This window comes from Aedes aegypti, chromosome 1 (assembly GCF_002204515.2).
Source record: "Aedes aegypti strain LVP_AGWG chromosome 1, AaegL5.0 Primary Assembly, whole genome shotgun sequence".
NCBI lineage: Eukaryota > Metazoa > Arthropoda > Insecta > Diptera > Culicidae > Aedes > Aedes aegypti.
The window spans coordinates 271492180-271511681 of record NC_035107.1 but is presented as its reverse complement, the minus strand read 5'-3'; the positions used below and the strand labels follow the sequence as shown (position 1 = coordinate 271511681).

The 19502-nt window shown below is 38.8% G+C and overlaps 1 protein-coding gene across 1 annotated transcript; it reads left to right on the top strand.

The window, feature by feature from the left end:
* The first annotated feature begins 5601 nt into the window (after positions 1-5601).
* Positions 5602-8777, top strand: LOC110674120 (mucin-5AC-like). The gene is made up of 2 exons (XM_021837822.1): positions 5602-6273; positions 6345-8777. The coding sequence occupies exons 1-2, from the start codon at positions 6188-6190 to the stop codon at positions 8440-8442; spliced, it is 2184 nt and encodes a 727-aa protein (XP_021693514.1). The 5' UTR covers positions 5602-6187; the 3' UTR covers positions 8443-8777.
* Positions 8778-19502: the final 10725 nt, after the last annotated feature.

The following is a 19502-nucleotide window of genomic DNA, read 5'->3' as shown; positions in this document are numbered from 1 at the left end:
CAACCAATTAATTCAGTAATATTATGGAAATATTCCTTGAATAAAAGGGGCTGTGTTTATTAGAAAACAAAAAAATCACCTGCAGATTAGAAGTTTCAACCAGAGTTCTTCTACAACTCCAGATCTTAATGTTCAGATCTTAGGTTAAAAAAAATATACATTTAATACCTTTCCGATAAGTTTTTGAAATTGCTTCAAGCAATGCAGGTGAAAAAGTTCTCGATTTCAGGGCATTTCATTTCTCAGGCCACAAAATTTCAATCGAATTCAGATATTCACTCTTCGAAGCAATATATTAATGAGAGTATGTTGTGAAAAAATGAAGCAATTTGGTGCAGCCGTCTTTGAGTAATGAGCATTTACGTTTCGGAACCACGCTGGCCAAATAAAGATCTTAAATACTTCAAAAAACATCATATGGTAATTTTCAGATATCTCCAAGAATTCTCAATTGATTTGTATGATTTTTTCAGAGTAGCTCCTTATTACCTGGCATTATATAGCCCACATTATATTTTTTTGATAAATTGATCAAAAACAAAATGACCGCCAAAGACATTTTATATGGAGGACTCCAAGGAACATCGGAATATTTTTAAAACCAGATCACCAATGATCAATATCGACACGCATTCCAAAACTAGAAGAGTTTTTTGAGAACTTGTGAAAAAATGGTGCAAAAATATTGAAAAATAAAAAAGTTATAACGATTTGAATATTTATTTTGCGGTAAAAAATGAAGCTGCCGGTAGAGGGGTTAATACAAGAAAAAAAAAAACACTTTGGGAAGTCATCTCATACATATTAGATTGGCTGTTGTACCAATACTAATTTAATAGGATTTTATTGTCTCAGCGCCTTAACTAAAACTTCTTGTTAAATCAATATACAATGTTGCAAGTGCACTCATTTTGAATTGAAGTATGAGTAGTGAAAAATTAATTATGTTGTATATTCATTCTAGTTAGCTACAAATATACTCGTATGTAATAAATTCTATGAATATTTTTACCATTGCCTTTATTGGTAAATACTCACAACTTTGAAAGCACGCTGCTAATTTATTTGCAAATATTTGCAGCTGGAACTTTCACAGGTTCATTTTCCTACTCAAATATGATCATTTGGTGGCAGAAGTTTGATTAAATGTGATTAAGAACATATTCAAAAACGTACTTCAAATGAAGTGATGTAGTTACGAAGTTAGTACATTTCTATCCTCATTACTCACGTCAATACTGTCTCCTAAATGTTGAATAATACTCTAAAACGTATCGGAAGTGATATACATCTGTACTAATGTTCTGTTATCTAAACTGATTGAAAAATCATTTGATTCTGGTTTGCGAAGGCAACAAACGAAGTGCTGTAATCGCTTAATTATTAACGTATTTCTAACATGAGCAATTCTCGCTGAAACTAGGCCGCCATCGGCACCCATCGTTAGAATTCCAATGTTATGTCACTGATCGCTAGTTTTCGATAAAACTTAGGGTGGTGCTTTCTATTTTTCTCATATTGGTGGACCCCTCGTACGCCAGCTAGCCAAACAGTTTGCGAAAAAGCCCATTTTTTGTTAAATCTTAAGTATTTCTTCTCGTAATATGTCTCATATTTACCTTGGAACATATAGCGCACTTAGTGGCATCACATAGAGAAAGGATATAGCATTCATTTGAAGTTAAAAAAAACTTTGGCGCCCATTTTGAATTTGGCCGCCATCTTGAATTTTGTTAGAAAAATCGTTTTTTCACCATTAGTTTCTGTAGCCTATCATACGCAATTTTTTCTCAGCTCTCTGATGGTGATCTCAAAATTCAAAATGAGCGGTGCGCTAATGGTGAAAAAACGATTTTTCTAACAAAATTCAAGATGGCGGCCAAATTCAAAATGGCCAAAATTGTTTTGCCTTTAAATGAATGCTAAGTATATCCTTTCTCTATACGTTGCCTCTAAGTTTGCTATGTGTTCCAAGCGAAATATGAGACATATCTCGTGAAGAAATTCCCAATATTTAACAAAATACAAAAATACACTCAATCATTCATAGCCCTAATATGCATATAATATAAGAACGTCTATAATGTTTATGTTTTTACATTTCTGAGATCATAATTGATCCATGAAAAGGTAAAGGAATGACAACCAAGACATTTTGTTTATCGATCGACCTATGGGCGGTTCATTGGTCCTGAACTAGATTTATTCTCCTGACTGTTTTCTCAGAATAGAGTTTGAAGCATGAGAATGAGCAAATAAAAATATCTTATTTCGAAATCAACACAAATGCAAGCAGTGCAAGCGGATTATAAAACCAAATGTTACATACACTCGCAACACCTGAACAACATTGAACTTTCTGAAAGCACTATTTCCATGAAGATCAACGTTTTCTCGGTTTGAAGCATTCCATGTATTCAAATACCACGCTTATTAAAAACAAATTGTAGGTAACTGTATAGAGTTGCAAGTGAAATTTAGGACGAATTCATGAACATTGCTCATAGTCTCGGAAGTCTTAGCTGATGGCTGGTTTGTTTTTAAGTTATCAACTGTACGCTGAACTTGATTTTTAATGATTTCATCAGAAATTTTTCTTGTTTTAAATATAATCTTTCGAGTTTTAATAATTTCATTACTATTGGCAAAAAATCGCAAAAAAATCGCTTATTCAATTGGGTATTTTAGAATAAAAGTATAGTATTAATGTTTAAATGGCGAAAATTTCTAAAATTTGGTAATTTTCTTTAAAAATTAATTGTTTTGGGCAATTTTGGTTAAATTACTCAATCACACACAGTTTAAAAACAATCAAGTTAGCTACAAAAGCATGTGAAAAGATTTGGAATCGGTTGAGTGTTCATGAAGTTGTGTTGAAATAGGGATGTTTTTCTTAGGAAACTAGCGTAAAAATTTGGAGATAATTGCTTTTAACTAAGACTAGTTCTGATTTGAGACAATTTGGATGTTCCACAAACTTTTTATAAATTTAGTTTTGGAAGAGAATGATGCAAGGAGCTTCAATATGAAGACTTCACTGAATGTCGTATTTTGTAATATAGAAAGGAGACTTCAAGTTGCTTGCGCCACCTCTAAATCTTGTTATTTGTGGCTCAAGTTTTGAGGTTTATATTTTTATGTGATATGAATGCAGAAGAGTATACGATTATTTGGTTTCACATGTCTTGGACCATTAAGAGTTCTGGGAAGATTTCTTCTACGTTTCTGTGAAGAAACTTCCATGGATTTTGTGGAGAATCTTCACAAATTTCGATGGAGAACCCTCGGATGCTAGGATTCTAAGGAAAATTTTCCAAGGACTTTTGGGAGAATATTGCATGGATACTTGAGAAAAGGCTCTAAGAATTCGTCGGAGAGTCTCCAAGGATTCTTTGAACAATCCTCAATGATATTTTCGAACAATCCTCAATGGATAATACATATCATGGATTCATCAGATAATGCTTCGTTTATTCTCGTTCGTTTAAGGATTCGTTAGAGAATTCTTCAAGGAATCATTGGAGAATTCTTCAAGGAAACAATGGAGTTTTATCTAAAGATTCGTTGGAGATCGTCCAAGGATTCTGTGAATAATCTCTCTAGCATTTTTTGAAGAATTCTCCAAGGATTCTGGGAATCTTCCAATGGCTCTGTAGAGAATCCCCTAATGTGGCTATGGAGAGTCCTGCAAAGGTTCTGAGGACAATCCTCCAAGACTGATTTGAAGAAATCTCGAAGCATTCTTTAGAGAGTCGTCCAAAGACTTTGTAGAAACTCTGAAGGATTCTTCGAAGAATCCTCCAAGCTTTCTTTATAGAATATTCCAATGATTCATTGGAAAATTCTCCTTCGATGTTTCGATGTTTTGGATGTCTAAGGATTTTTTGAAAAATCCTCCAAACATTTTTTGAAAAATCCTCCAAACATTCTTTGGAAAATCCTCCAAAGATTCTGTGGCGAATCCACCAAGAATTCTGCGGAAACTCCTTCAAAGATTCTGTGGAGAATCCTCCAAGGATTCTTTGGGTAAACATCCAAGAATTCTTCGGATAATCATCACCATCAATCATCAGTTTTTTGAAGAAACTGCCAAGGATACGGAGGAGAATCCTCCAAGGATTCTGCGGAGAATCCTGCAAGAGTTCTGTGGAGAATCCTGCAAGGATTTTTTGGAAAATTCTCAAAGGATTTTGACGAGAATCATCTAAGGATTTTGAAGAGAATCATCTAAGGATTTTGTGGAGAATCCTGCAAGAATCCTGTGGAGAATTTTCCAAGAATTATGTGGAGAATCACTCCAAGGATTCTGTGAAGAGACCTCCAAGATTCTTTGGAGAATCCTGCATAGATTCTTTGGAGAATGTTCTAAAGTTCTTTGGAGAATTCTCGAATGATTCATTGGAGACTTATCTAAGGATTATTTGGAGAATCATCCAGGGATTTTGTGGAGAATTCTTTAATCTTTCCACGATTCTTTGGATAAGCCTATAACGATTTTTTAGAGTATTCTCCCAGAATTTCTAAAGGATTCGTAGGAGATTCCTCCAAAGATTTTTTGGAGATTCCTCCAAATATTATTTGGAGATTCCTCCAAAGATTCTTTGGAAATTCCTCGAGGATTTTTCAGAGTATCTTCCAAGGATTGCTGTTCTTTGGAGAGTTTTTAAAGGATTTTTTGAAGAATTCTCCAATGATTCCTTAGATAATCGAATGATCATCCAAAGTTTCTTTGGCAAATTCTCCAGAGGTTCTCAGAAGAATTCTCCAAGGATTCTTTCTAGAATTCTCTAACGATTCTTTCTAGAATCATCCAAGGACTTTGAAGAATTTCCCAAAAATTCTTTGGAGAATCATCTATAGATTCTTTGAAGAATATTCCAAGGATTATTTGGATTCTTTGGAGAATCCTGCAAGGATTCTGTAAAGATTCCTCTGATGATTCTTTGGACCATCGCCCAAGTATGCTTTAGAGAATCTTCCAAGGATTCTGTTGAGAACCCTCCAAGAATTCTGTGAATTATCCTCCAAGGATTATGTGCAGAATCTTCATAGAATTCTTTAAAGAATCCTCATGAATCAAATTTATTCAATTTTTTTCCGATAACAACATTGGTTTTCATTACAGATGTAATGGTATATGGTACTGATTTGATGAGCCGCTTGTTTAAGTTTCTTGATTTTTCTTCCTTGTAAGAGCAACCATTGCATAATCTTATAATTGAAGTCCGAAACTAACAACAATTCCACTGACCTGTTACAAACCGATGAGTCTGCATTGTCACTTTGTCTAGACTCTACTGAGACCACCACCACCACCGCTCATAAAAGCAAATCGATTGCCTCTAATAGGTTCCTTTCATTGATTGATTGTAAGTACCAACCTATATTTCGAAACTGCAGACCCAAATGACCGTAACAGTCTGTTTGTCTCCCACCAGTATAATTCACGCCTCCCATCCTTTGACGTCTCATTCTGATTTCGACCTGACGAGGTCGAAAGGATTCCATCATTTAATATTCATCATTCTACGCGCACGGTTGCAACTCGGTTCCGGACGAGGTAACAATTTCAATTACCGGAGGGGAACCAGTCAGTCGTAAAAGCTGGAGAGGTTCAGCAGCGAGTACCTGACCTCTCTCTCTCTGGCTGTCTATGGGCGATCTTCTTCGAGGTAGCAAAAATCTCTGAGGGGTTCAACGAAGGCCTGACAATGAACCCATCAGGATCGAGGCGACACTTCTCTTTGGGTGACATCGGCACCAAAGACGGAAACGATAAGAAACTTTGCCACCACCACCTAAGTGCCTGAAGCGGTGAATAATTGAACCGGGCGGCAATATCTACGGGTTGCGGTAGTGTCGACTACAGGTGAAGAGTACTGTTTGAGACAGGGACCGATAACTGTCGTAGTCGTCGATAGTAACAGATTTGACGCCGGGCTATCGGTTGTCTTTTTGCGAATTGCAACAAGTGTAGAGTGCATGAGGCGGTGTGAGGGTGGATGCATCGTTAAGGGCAGGTTTAATAAGAGGCTAGGTCATTTCGCGATGATGGCTCATTTGCGCCGGATCGATACGGGCGATAACATCTAAAGGGAGGCGTGCGCGACCTGGAACCTGGAACCAAACTGTGATCTAGTGACAAGATTTAGTTATAGTTTAGTGCTAGTCGAAGGTCGGACGAACTATGAAGAACGTGGAATGGGTGTACACTACGGGGTTTCTGTTGGCTGGGGCTTTGCTTGCCAGTGGGAGTCCCTTGTTCTGGGAAAGGTGCGTTTGATGCGTAGATTTGATAAATTTAGTACATTTGGAATAATTAGTGATTTTTTTTTTTAATTCAGCAATAGACCTACGATGGTGGTAAGCAAGCTGGATATTACAGATTCAACCATCGATAGTGATCGGATTAGCACACTGGTGGATAATGACACAGAAGAGCAAAGCGCGGGTGAAGTTGCCTATGCTGACGTGGCAGAAAACGAGGTTGACAATGTAAAACGGATGAAATCTACTACGGCCAGCAAGGAAGTTTCAGATGACAGTGGCGCGGATATTAGCGATGAAGAGAGTACGACGCAAACCGAAGATAACACTACGGAAACAGACACCACCATTTCGGAATCTGAAACTACACAAGCAGTGACCGAATCTACTGGCGAGGGAACGGGAAGTACTCAAACAGAAGTTCCAACAAAGGAAACTGAAACTACAGATACAGAAGAAGTCAGTTCATCACAGACAGATCCAAGTGTATCAGAAACTACAGCGGAGACCACCGCAAGTCAAACAAACACTGAATCAGTCCCCTCATCAACGGCAGCGGCCGAATCAACAGAAACGGTGGATACTACAACGTCGACTGTAACGGAGCCTCAAACCGAGCCGGATTCCACAGTTAGCACCACGGAAACTGAATCCTCTGTAGTGACAACTACGACTGCTGCCACATCTGTGGACACAGAGTCAACGCAAGACGAAACCGAAGCAACTGGTCAGACGGAAAGCTCATCACCCGCCGTGACTGATCCGTTGGAAACTACCGTTTCAACGACAGAATTCCATTCCACGGAGACATCTGAGAATACCGAACCCGCCACTGAATCAACTGTTGCATCCACTGAAGCTTCCGCAACGGAATCAACTCCGTCTGAAACCACTGAAACTACAGTTTCTGAAAACAGTTCATCGCCTGTTGTAACAGAATCCACGGAAACGGTGCACCCGACTGATTCGACTGCCTTCGGAACAGAACCAACTGATCCAGTTTCCGAGTCAACTCAGACTGAGCCGGCCACTACTGAGACTACTGAAACCACAAATTCCGAAACGTCTACCGTTACAGAACCTCAAAGCGAGTCGACTGAAACAACCGAAAGTGAATCTACATCAACTGAGGAGAATACGACGACCGCTGAAACAACGGATACTACACAGTCTCAAACGGAGACCTCAAGCGGTGAAACCGATTCAACGACTACCGAATCCGGCAGCACTCAGTCTGAAACAGATTCCACTGAATCAACGATAACTGAGACTACGACAGCGGAATCATCTACTACTGATACGGATTCTACCGAGACGACCCAAACCGAAACAGAACCCACGGAGCCGACGGTAACAGGGTCCACTACGATTGATACTACGACGACGGAATCATCAACAACTACAAACACAGAACCTACTGAGACACCTGGTATCACGGAATCGACTACGGAGATCGGTTCGACTGAAACGGAATCTCCTACAACAGAAACAAACGTGTTGAGTACTACCACGGAGACAGAAACTACAGAAACCGTAGAAGTGACCACCGATGCTGAAACCGACACAACCAGCGATTCTGAAACTGAACCTACCCAACCGGAGGGCACGGATCCTACAGGTTCGGATACTCCGACTACCGAATCTCCGACAACCGCTACCACTCCGTCGGAAACTGTGACAGAGAACACCACTGAAACTACCGACGGAACAACGCAAACCGAAACCGACTCAACAACAGCGGAGGCAGCAACGGACACTACGGTTGAGTCCACGACCGAAGCCGAAACAGAGTCAACGGAACTACCCTCCGGAAGCACAGGTTCGACTACCGAGACAGAGCATACCACCAAACCAACTGACGGAACAGCGTCAACTGAACCGGAGTCAACAACAACGGAGCTAGCAACGAATACTACGGTGGAGTCCACGACCGGAGCCGAAACGGGACAACCCTCCGAAACACCTGGAACGACTCCCTCCGAACCACCTACCACCACCCCCAGTTCAACGACGACCCCAGCACCGCCAGTGACCACGGAGAGCACGGTAACTCCGGCCGGTTCGTCATCCCCGACAAGCCCTGCGCCAGGATCAACCGCCGCGCCGGTGACGGCCTCCAGCAGTGTTATCTGCTTGGTGATCACCTCAACGGTGGGATTCGTGCTGGCCCACTGAAGTGGATGCGTTTCAATGCGTGATTGAACTGTAGATAACAGGACGGATAGAGGAGGTACTCTCCACCACTTAACTGGAGAGGATGATGTACAATAGCTATCGGATTTGCAGCTTAACTGTGTCCGTTTGAAGCGCTCGAGGTTTCGCCTCAATTCTGTTGTTGACTATTTAAGCCCGCGGATTAAGTGATTGCGCGGCAATTCGTACCTTTATCAATAATAATAGCTAGGATTCGATGTGCTAAAAGTATTACTTTCGGTCTGCTTCAATGACTCAGTTCGAATCATTGCTGTCTAGACAGTTGAAAGTTGTTCAATAAATTAAGTTTGATGTTAGTTTTGTGTTTTATTGACCCTTACCTGGCTTCAAGTGTCTCTTTTTCTAGTTTAGTTCTCGTTACAAAACATAATGCACCTCCATCAATTTGTAACATTCGGTACAGTATCGATTTGAAACAAAAACAAACACGTCCTAGGTTTGGATCGTTAGCTTTCATCGATGTAAGGCTCATTTCCAATGCACTTCTATGCAAGCTTTTGGAGCGAAAACCTAGTAGGAAAGAGTGCTTTTGGAAATGGTGTTATGTCGTTCAGTTATAGATAAGCATTGATGAATAAGGTTTCCTTTCAGTCAAACTCAATAAAATATGCCCAATCAAGTACTATTTCAACGAAAGTCTGAAGTTATCTAAGAACTTTTTTTTAAGTACAGGCTTTCAGATTTGTAAGCGCGACCAATGATCACTTGAGAGCTATATTAGATAAGGTTCCTATTTAAACAGATCCTAACATACATGCTCTTCAAAGTCTATCCAAGTCTTTCTTTGAGTACTGTCCTTCAGCTCTAAGAATCACCAAGTAATTTCTAGGGTGCTAAGGAATAAGTTTTGTATTCCAACAAGATCAATAAAATATACTCCATAAAGTATTGGATACTGAAACAGTCTATAGAGATCATTATCGAATACAATACCTTCAGATCTACAAGCGTAATCAGTAATCTATTAGAGATTCACACATAAGGCTTCTATTCGTACAGATCCAAACAAACGATATTGAAGTCGATGTTGTAGGAACCATCGACTCATGGAAATATCGAGTTATGGTACAGAAAAGGTACGGAAAGTTGTTTGAGGTGATCTTTGAAGTAACCAAGAAATTTGATTTTCAATACGGTTCCATGAGTCGAAGTCGAGTAACAGAACATCGACTCACGGAAGATTAACCGTATACACAATCTTGAGCTCAACGACTGTTCAACGACATCCCACTCTATGAGTAGAAGTCCATAGGTTAACCAGCGTCAACGTTTTAATACATTCAAAAGATTGCCGGATACACTTGAGGACATTAAGGATTACACGCACAGGGGTAATTTTTCTATAACCTTGAACAGTCGTTAAAATTAGTACTTGGGTGATATGGCTTAAACAGGCTTAAAACCGCTTACAACGGCTTAAACGGCTAGAAACGGCTTTCAAAGGCTAAAAACAGCATAAAACAGCTTAAAATGGCTTAAAACGGCTTGAGACGGCTTGAAACGGCTCAAAACGATTCAAACGGTCTAAATCGAAAATCGAAAATCGAAAATCGAAAATCGAAAATCGAAAATCGGAAATCGAAAATCGAAAATCGAAAATCGAAAATCGAAAATCGAAAATCGAAAATCGAAAATCGAAAATCGAAATCGAAATCGAAAATCGAAAATCGAAAATCGAAAATCGAAAATCGAAAATCGAAAATCGAAAATCGAAAATCGAAAATCGAATCGAAAATCGAAAATCGAAAATCGAAAATCGAAAATCGAAAATCGAAAAAACGAAAATCGAAAATCGAAAATCGAAAATTAAAAATCGAAAATCGAAAATCGAAAATCGAAAATCGAAAATCGAAAATCGAAAATCGAAAATCGAAAATCGAAAATCGAAAATCGAAAATCGAAAATCGAAAATCGAAAATTGAAAATCGAATGGCTTAAAACGGCTTATAATGGATTAAAATGACCTAAAACGGCTTAAAATGGCTTAAAACGGCCTAAAATGGCGTAAAACGGCTTAAAACGACCTAAAACGCATAAAATGGCTTAAATTGAAAATCGAAAATCGGCTTAAAATGGCTTAATATGGCTTAGAGCGGCTCCAAACGGCTTAAAATGGCTTATAACGACTTAAAATGGCTTAAAACGGCTTAACATGGCTTAACATGGCTTGAAAAGGCTTGAAACGGCTTGGAACGGCTTAAAACAGCATAAAACGGCTTGACACGGCTTAGAACGGCTTAAAATGGCTTCAAACGGCTTAAAACGGCTTAAAACAGCATAAAACGGCTTAAAACGGCATAAAACGGCTTAAAACGGCATAAAACGGCTTAAAACAACATAAAACTGCTTAAAACGGCTTAAAACAGCTTGAAACAGCTCAAAACGACTCAAACGGCCTTATAAAAATAAATCGAAAATTGAAAATCGAAAATCAAAAAACGTAAATGGCTTAAAATGGCTTAAATAGGTTTAAAACGGAACGGTTTGAAACGGTCTTAAATGTCTAAAAATGGCTTGAAAGGACTTAAAGCGCCTAAAAATGGCTTGAAATGGCCTAAAACGGCTTAAAATGGCTTTAAACGGCTTAAAATGGCTTTAAACGGCTTAAAATGGCCTTAAACGGCCTATAATTGCTTAAAACGGCTCAAAATGGCATAAAAAGGCCTAAAACGGCTTAAATCGAAAATCGCAAATCGAATGGCTTAAAACGGCTTAAAATGGCTTAAAGCGGCTCAAAACGGCTTAAAATGGCTTAAAACGGCTTGAAACGGCTTGAAACGACTTGAAACGGCTCAAAATAGCTTAAAACAGCATAAAACGGCTTGACACGGCTTCAAACGGATTAAAATGGCTTCAAACGGCTTAGAACGGATTTAAACTGCATTAAACGGCTTAAAACGGCTTAAAATGGCTTCAAACGGTTTAAAACAGCATAACACGGCTTAAAACGGCATAAAACGGCTAAAAACCGCTTAAAACGGTTCAAAACTGCTTGAAACGGCTTAAAACGACTCAAACGGCTTAAATCGAAAATCGAAAATCGAAAATCGAAAATCGAAAATCGAAAATCGAAAATCGAAAATCGAAAATCGAAAAAAAATATGGCTTAAAATGGCCAAAAATGGCTTAAAGTGGCTTAAAATGGCTTAAAATGGCCTAAAATGGCCTAAAATGGCTTAAAACGGCTTAAAGTGGCTTTAAACGGCTATAGATGGCTTAAAATGGCTTAAAACGGTTCAAAACGGCCTAAAATGGCTAAGAAGGACCTAAAACGGCTTAAAATGGTTTAAAATGGCTTAAAACGGCTTAAAACGGCTAAAAATGGCTTAAAACGGCTAATATTGGCTTGAACGGTTTAAACGGCTTAAAATGTCTTAATATGGCTTACAAGGATTCAAAACGGCTTAAAATGGCTTAAAACCGGCTTAAAATGGCTTAAAATGGCTTAAAATGGCTTAAAATGGCTTAAAATGGCTTAAAATGGCTTAAAATGGCTTAAAACGGCTTTAGATGGCTTAAAATGGCCTAAAATGGCTTAAGATGGCTTAAAATGGCTTAAAATGGCTTAAAGTGGCTTAAAGAAAATCTTAAAGAAAATCGAAAATCGAAAATCGAAAATCGAAAATCGAGAATCGAAAATCGAAAATCGAAAATCGAAAATCGAAAATCGAAAATCGAAAATCGAAAATCGAAAATCGAAAATCGAAAATCGAAAATCGAAAATCGAAAATCGAAAATCGAAAATCGAAAATGGAAAATAAAAAATTGAAAACCTCAATATGGCCTAAAACGGCTTAAAACGGCTTTAAACGGCTTAAAATGGCTTAAAACGGCTTATTACAGCTTAAAGCGGCTAAATATGGCTTTAACCTGCTTAAAACGGCTTAAAACAACTTAAGACGACTTAAAACGGCTCAAAACGGGTTAAAACGGCCTGAAATAGCTTACAACGGTTTAAAACGGCTTAAAATGGCTTAAAACGGCTTGGAACAGCTTGAAACGGCTTTAAACGGCTTCAATTGTAACATCGAAACACGGCTTGAAACGGCTTAAAACGGCTTGAAACGGCTTAAATTGGCTTGAACGGATTAAAATCGGCTTGAACGGATTAAAATGTCTTAAAATGGCTTAAAAGGACTTATAACGGCTTAAAATGGCTTAAAATGGCCTAAAACGTCTTAAAACGGCTTGAAACGGCTTGAAACGGCTGAAAATGGCTTAAAACGGTTTAAAATGTGCCTAGAACGACTTAAAACGGCTACAAATGGCTTAAAACGGCCTAAAATCGCTTAAAACGGCATAAAATGGCTAAAAACGGCTTAAAACGGCTTAATATGGCTTCAAATGGCTTAAAATGGCTTAAAATGGCATAAAATGGCCTAAAATGGCTTGAAATGACTTAAATCGGCTTAAAATGGCAAAAAACGGCTTAAAATTACTTAAAATGGCCTTAAATGGCTAAAACCGATTTTCTATATTTGATTTTCGACTTTCGATTTTTGATTTTCAATTTTTGATTTTCGTTTTTCGATTTTCGATTTTCGATTTTCGATTTTCGATTTTCGATTTTCGATTTTCGATTTTCGATTTTCGATTTTCGATTTTCGATACACTTTCGATACAAGCAAGTTTTAGAACCCTTTTCACTTCTTATAAATAGTATAAAATAATATTTTTACATCTTTTCATAAATATCTTCGTTTTTCAGTAGAGTTACCAGATATGAACGAGAATGGAGTGTTCAGAAAACTTGTTTAATTTATCAATTTACAACTCTGTCAAAGAAGCCATATTTAAAAATCGTAAGTTAAGTTGAAATTTATAGGTTGCGACCTGTGGCGGAATTTCGAACAAAATGTTCTGGTAACTCGATGCGCCATATTTCTTGAATATTTCCATCCGAAGATACCAAAAAAGTTTATGATTTTGATTGATTTTGTGGCTGCATGTCTTTTAATTTCAACATATGTACATACCACCAATAGGAAGTGTTAGTGAGCTTTCAATATTTTAAACTCCATATCTCAAAATTGAGTTATGTTAGAAGACTAGTTTCTTCGGTAATGTTGTTCACCAGTTCGATATTCTTTAACTAGCATAAATTAGTGAGCATTACAATATTTCTAAATAATACATACATCTCAGAATGTAGATCAGATAGTAGACTGATGTTTTCGGTTAAGTTAATCGTAAGGTCGGGAGACATGCTCTGCATTCCTGATTAGTTCAACTTACAGCCAATAGGAGGCCTTGGTGTGCATTAGAAGTTTCTAACTAATATGTCTCAGGGTGCAGATTCTTTCGGCCTAACACAGTGTTCTACATGTCGTTGGACATTCTGCTATTAGGAGACTTTAGTGAGAATCAAATAGTCCAAACTCATGTATCTCAAGATTATGTTAGAATACAAGTATTAATGACAAAGCAGATCCTTATGTCTTGGATAATGTTCAGCATATTCTCTTTGTTTGATTTTATGCCACCTAGAGCATTGATAAGCATTGAATATTTCAATCTCATGAATCGATTTATGATAATCTCGACCCTTAATTATGGTTCAACGGCGATAGAAGAAACGTATAGTGAACATACTTCCTTAGCCGAGTGGTTAGAGTCCGCGGCTACAAAGCAAAGCCATGCTGGAGGTGTCTGGGTTCGATTCCCGGTCGGTCCAGCATCTTTTCGTAATGGAAATTTCCTTGACTTCCCTGAGCATAGAGTATCATCGTACTTGCCACACGATATACGAATGCAAAAATGGCAACTTTGGCAAATAAAGCTCTCAGTTAATAACTGTGGAAGTGCTCATAAGAACACTACATTGAGTGGCCGGCTCTGTCCCAGTGAGGAAGTAAATGCCAAGAAGAAGAAGAAGAAGAAGTGAACATACGAAACTCTTCTCTCACGCGGCCGAGCTTCGACCAAGCCGTAATGCCGTCAAAAGTCTGCTTTCTTTATCAATCGAACATGGTAGTCACAATAGTTGACTCAAACCATGCGGTCCTGGTCGTTATAGGCCCACCGTTAAATTGATCATAAATATAATTGTTGGTGCCACATGTGTGCTCTTGATTAACGATCGCTCGATGCTGGATATATAGTTGAAACAGATTGTAGAAATACAGGCACATTTTATTTCTTCTTCTACGAATTACGATGGAGATCCGTTTGATTTTGATATTAACGACAGTAGTTTCCCTCGATGGAATATCGGGAGCTCCTTGTGGCGGGTGCTGTTGCATACAAACCTGCTGTTGCTCCTGTTCAGAGCCAGAAGCAGATTTAGAATACTCCAGTGAGCAGGTTGCAGAGACTCGTTCATCAAATGTCTTCAACAACTTGTGGTACAACGTGGGAAAGGCCGTTGGCCAATCGGTTTGGTCGCCGAATGGCGCCGCGCAAATTTTATCTGGTGGAGCGTCTCCTGGGATGCTACCAACACAAGGGCTACCAAATGGTCCAACAGGAGCCGTGAACCCCTTCGGACCTAGTGGAGGAACAATCAGTTCAGCACAACCGCAAATACAACCAGGGTATGGCCAATCGATTGGACAGCAATCACAGCTTGAGCAACAACCACAGCTTGTCCAGCCGCCAAACCCGCAACTGACCCTAGAGCAACATCCAGAATATGTTCAGGGGCAAAACTCTCAGTCTGGCCAAGGGTCAGTGCCGCCGGAGGTTCTTGAGCCAGAGCCGCAGATGGTTCAGCAGCCAGAGCCGCAAGTTTCCCCGCAACAAGAGACACAGCTCGTCCAGCAGCCCGATCCGCAGTTTTCCCAGCAGACCGAGTCACAACTCGGGCAGAATCCCAATCAGGAAATTGCGCTGCAGACAATGCAGCCTCCCAACCAGCAGCCTGGACTTCAGCAGCAGCCTGGACAGTACATGCAGCAGCCCGCGCAACAAGCTGGACAGCAGCCAGGGCAGCTACCAATGCAGCCGTCCATGCAACTACCCATGCAGCCATCCATGCAGCAGCCCATGCAGCCATCCATGCAGCAGCCCATGCAGCCATCCATGCAACCGTCTATGCAGCAACCCATGCAGCGGCCCATGCAGCATCCTGGTCAGCAGTTTTTGCAGCAGCACCCTCCAGTGCAGTATCCTCAACAGTTCATACAACAGGCAGGGCAACAGTACCTGCAGCTTCCTGGGCAGCAGAATGTACAGCAGTGGCCCGGGCAGTATCCTACACAACAGCAACCAATGCAGCAGCCTGGACAGCAATATGCACCGCAACACCAGCAGCGACCTATGCAGCAGTACGGGCAGCAGTACGGGCAGCAATACGGGCAGCAATATGGACAGCAGCCGTATCAGTTGCCTGCAGCACCGTTTCAAGCGCCTGGTCAGTACAATCCATACCACCAAAACCCGACTAATCCATACAAAACGAAAAATTCGAAGAAGTTTATACGTGATACCTACTACCATCCTCCTCAGTAGATGTGTTGCCGTATTTAGTTTGAGAAATAAATGTAATATGTTTACCTAACTTCTAGAATAGTTTTCGAACAAGTTTCTCGTCCATTAGACGTTTTAACAAGTCCTACTTCGGATCTAACGATAATATTGGTTTCGTTATTCTTCCTGAAATTTCTCTAGGAGTTACTTCTATGATTTTCCTAAGAATTCATCCTAAAATTCTTTCAGGAGTTTTTTCTGGGATTTTTACAGGAGTTGTTATAGGATTTTTTTTAAGTTCCTCCTGGAAGCTGCTCCTTAAACTTCTGAAGAAGTTGCTTCTGTCATTTCTTTAGAAGTTCCTCTTGTAGTTACTTCTGAATTAATCCAGGAATTCCTCCTTCTAAAATTCAGAGAAGTTGACTCTGAAATTCCTCCGGCAGTTGTTTCTAGAGTTCCTTCATGGGATTCCTTTTTTTCTTACAGGAATTTCTGAAGTTTATTGTGAAGTTGCTTGTAAATCTTTCTGTGATTCCTTTTGAATATTTCTATGAAATTCGTAAAAGAGTTTTCTCACGACTTGTTTAAAAAAAATCATCAATAAATTACTTCTGATTTTATTCTAGAGTTTCGTTCAAGGTCACTTTATGGAATTTCTCCAATTTGTAATGGAATTCTTCCCGGAGTTTCTACTTGAATTCCTTCTGCGGCTGCCTCTAAAATTTCTTCAAGTATTTGTTTTGAAATTTTCTTTTTCTTTTTGGAATACAACATTCATTTTCTTCTAAATTTTCTTTTGGATCTCGCCCGAATTTTCTTCTGTAATTCCCACAGTCGTTCCTCTTTGAATTTCTCTGACAGTGCTTCCAGAATTCTTCAAAGAGTTATATCTGAAATTCAAACAAGAAATCTCCTGGAATTCTTCCACGAGTCGCATCTAGATAATTTCAGATAGTTGTTACTGAAATTTTTTACACATTGGTTCTAGAATTTCTCCTAGTATTTTGCGGAAATTGCTTGCTGGATGAGTTGCTTCTGGAGCTCTTTCATCAATTCCTTCTGAAATATGCTATTGGAATTTCTGAAGCCATCTGAAGCCAAATAATATTATACAAATTCCATAATCCAAACCCCAATATCCAAAATCTACAATCCAAAATCCACTACCCAAAATCCAGAATCCAAAATCTACAATCCAAAATCCACTACCCAAAATCCAGAATCCAAAATCTACAATCCAAAATCCACTACCCAAAATCCAGAATCCAGAATCCAAAATCTACAATCCAAAATCCACTACCCAAAATCCAGAATCCAGAATCCAGAATCCAGAATCCAGAATCCAGAATCCAGAATCCAGAATCCAGAATCCAGAATCCAGAATCCAAAATCCAGAATCCAGAATCCAGAATCCAGAATCCAGAATCCAGAATCCAGAATCCAGAATCCAGAATCCAGAATCCAGAATCTGGATTCTTCCGAGACTTATTTTTGGAATTGCTTCAAGAGTTCCAACTGGAATTGCTCCAGGAATATCTTCTGGAATTCCTAAAGAAGTTGCTTTTTTAAAACCTCTACAAGTTGCTTCAGGAGCTTGTTTAAGTGTTGCTACTGAATTTTTTTCCGAAAGTTCTCTTGAAGGTCTTCCTAGAATTCGCACGAAGTTGGATCGGGAATAATTTACTAAGTTGTTCTTGGAGTCCCTTTAATAGTTGCTCCTGGAATTCCTTTAAGGCGTCTTTAGGTATTTCTTGGGTAGTTTCTTATGGTATTCCTTCGAGAGTTGCTTCTGGAATTGTTCCAGAAATTTGTCCTTAAATTCATCTTAGAGCAGCTGCTAAAATTCTTCAAAAATTGCTTCTGGGATTCTTTCAAGAAACTTTTGTAATTGTTCCAGAAGTTGCTTCTGAAATTCTTTCAAGAGATCCTTTTGGAATTCGGACGTTTTTCCTCATGAAATATCCTTATGAGTTCCCCCAGGAACTCCTTGAAGAGTTCTTTATAAAATTCAAATATCTCTGATTGAGTTCCATCTGAAATTTCCCCGGAAGTTACTTTCAAAATTTCCTCCATGTGCTGCTCCAGCTGCTTTAGGAATTCCATTATTATCAATAAATACTCCTGAAATTTTACAGGAAGTTGCATCTGGCCGTCCTTCTAGAATGAAACTGTTCAAATCTAAGAAATTGCTTCTGAAGCTCTATCGGGGGTTCCTCTTGTAATTCCACCGAGAGTTGCTTCGCGGATTTCTCAAGGAGCTTTGATAGTTCCTTCTGCCCTCTGTATTTTTTTAATTCCTTAAGGAATTACTTCTTGAATCCTGTTGGGAAATCCCCTTGGGATTCCTCCGGGACTACCATGCTTCTTGAATTACTCATTATATTGGAATTATGAGAGACGTTTTTCTGGAGTTTCCTTGAGAAATTGCTTATCGAATTCCTTTAAGAGTTCCTTAACTTGAACTTCCTCCAAGAGCATCTTCTGCTATTTCTCGCAAAGTTGCATTTGAAATTGTTTTATAGTTCATGCTGGAATGCCTCAAGGAGATGCTTCTGGAATTCCTTCAAAAGTTTCTAGTGCAATTTGTTAGCTTCGGGAGTAGCTTTCATTTTTTCCATTTAACAGCTTCTGGAATTTCCAGATAACCAGAAATCACATGAAAGTTCACGTAATAACTCGTTAACTCATATAAATTACATAAAACCCGCAAAACAGGGTTGATAAAATCGTCAGATTGATAAATTTCCTCGCATCAAACGCTTTTTTCTGAGTTCATTTGTACATTGTGTATCGCTTTTATTTCTTCTTTAGTTATTTCTGGATTTGCTCCGGGAATTTCTGCTTTCACTAGTTCCTTCTGTGATTCTTGCAGCACTTGCTTCTGAAATTCCTTCAAGTTTTTCCTGGAATTCTTTCATATGTTAGATAGATAGATCCTCGATATCAATGGTCATTGGGATACAATTTTACGTGTTGGCTAATAAATAAGTAAATATCCATCTGGATTTTTCCAGAAGCTCCATCTAAAATTTTTCCAGGAGTCCCAGTAGGAATCCCTCTAAGTTTTTTTTCTTGGACTTATCTGAGAATTAAATTTAGAGGGATTCCTTCTGAAACATCTGGAATCTGAAAAAAAATCTGAAAAAAATCTCAGACCTATTTCTGGATTTCCTTCCTGGTGTCGAGGAGAGTTTTCTGAAATTTCTCGTGGAGTTCTATGTAGAATCGATCTTGTAATTCATAAAGGAATTGCTTCTGAAACTTCGCCAAGATTTCCACGTAGCAAACCTCCAGGTGTTCCAACTGGTATTCCTCTAGAAGTTTCATTCAAAATTTCAGTCCTCACCTTAAGATTTTACAAGCTGAGAGAGAGGAGAAAGCTGGCTTAGATTGCGATAAAATAATATAAAATAATATTATATTATATGAAATTATATGAAGCTACTTAGTGCCCTATTATGTTCATATATTCGGACAATTATGGATCGACTGATTTGTGAAGAAAAATTTAGCTTTTCACGTCATTCGTCAATACGCACATGAGGCACTCTCAATGATCGTAAATATAATTGTTTACAGTGACCATATGTTCGTCTTAATTTTACTTAATTACC

Coding starts and splice junctions, on each gene's coding strand:
- LOC110674120 (XM_021837822.1), top strand. CDS start 6,188: ATGAAGAACGTGGAATGGGTGTACACTACGGGGTTTCTGTTGGCTGGG. Junction 6,274..6,344: donor AGTCCCTTGTTCTGGGAAAG/GTGCGTTTGATG, acceptor TTTTTAATTCAG/CAATAGACCTACGATGGTGG.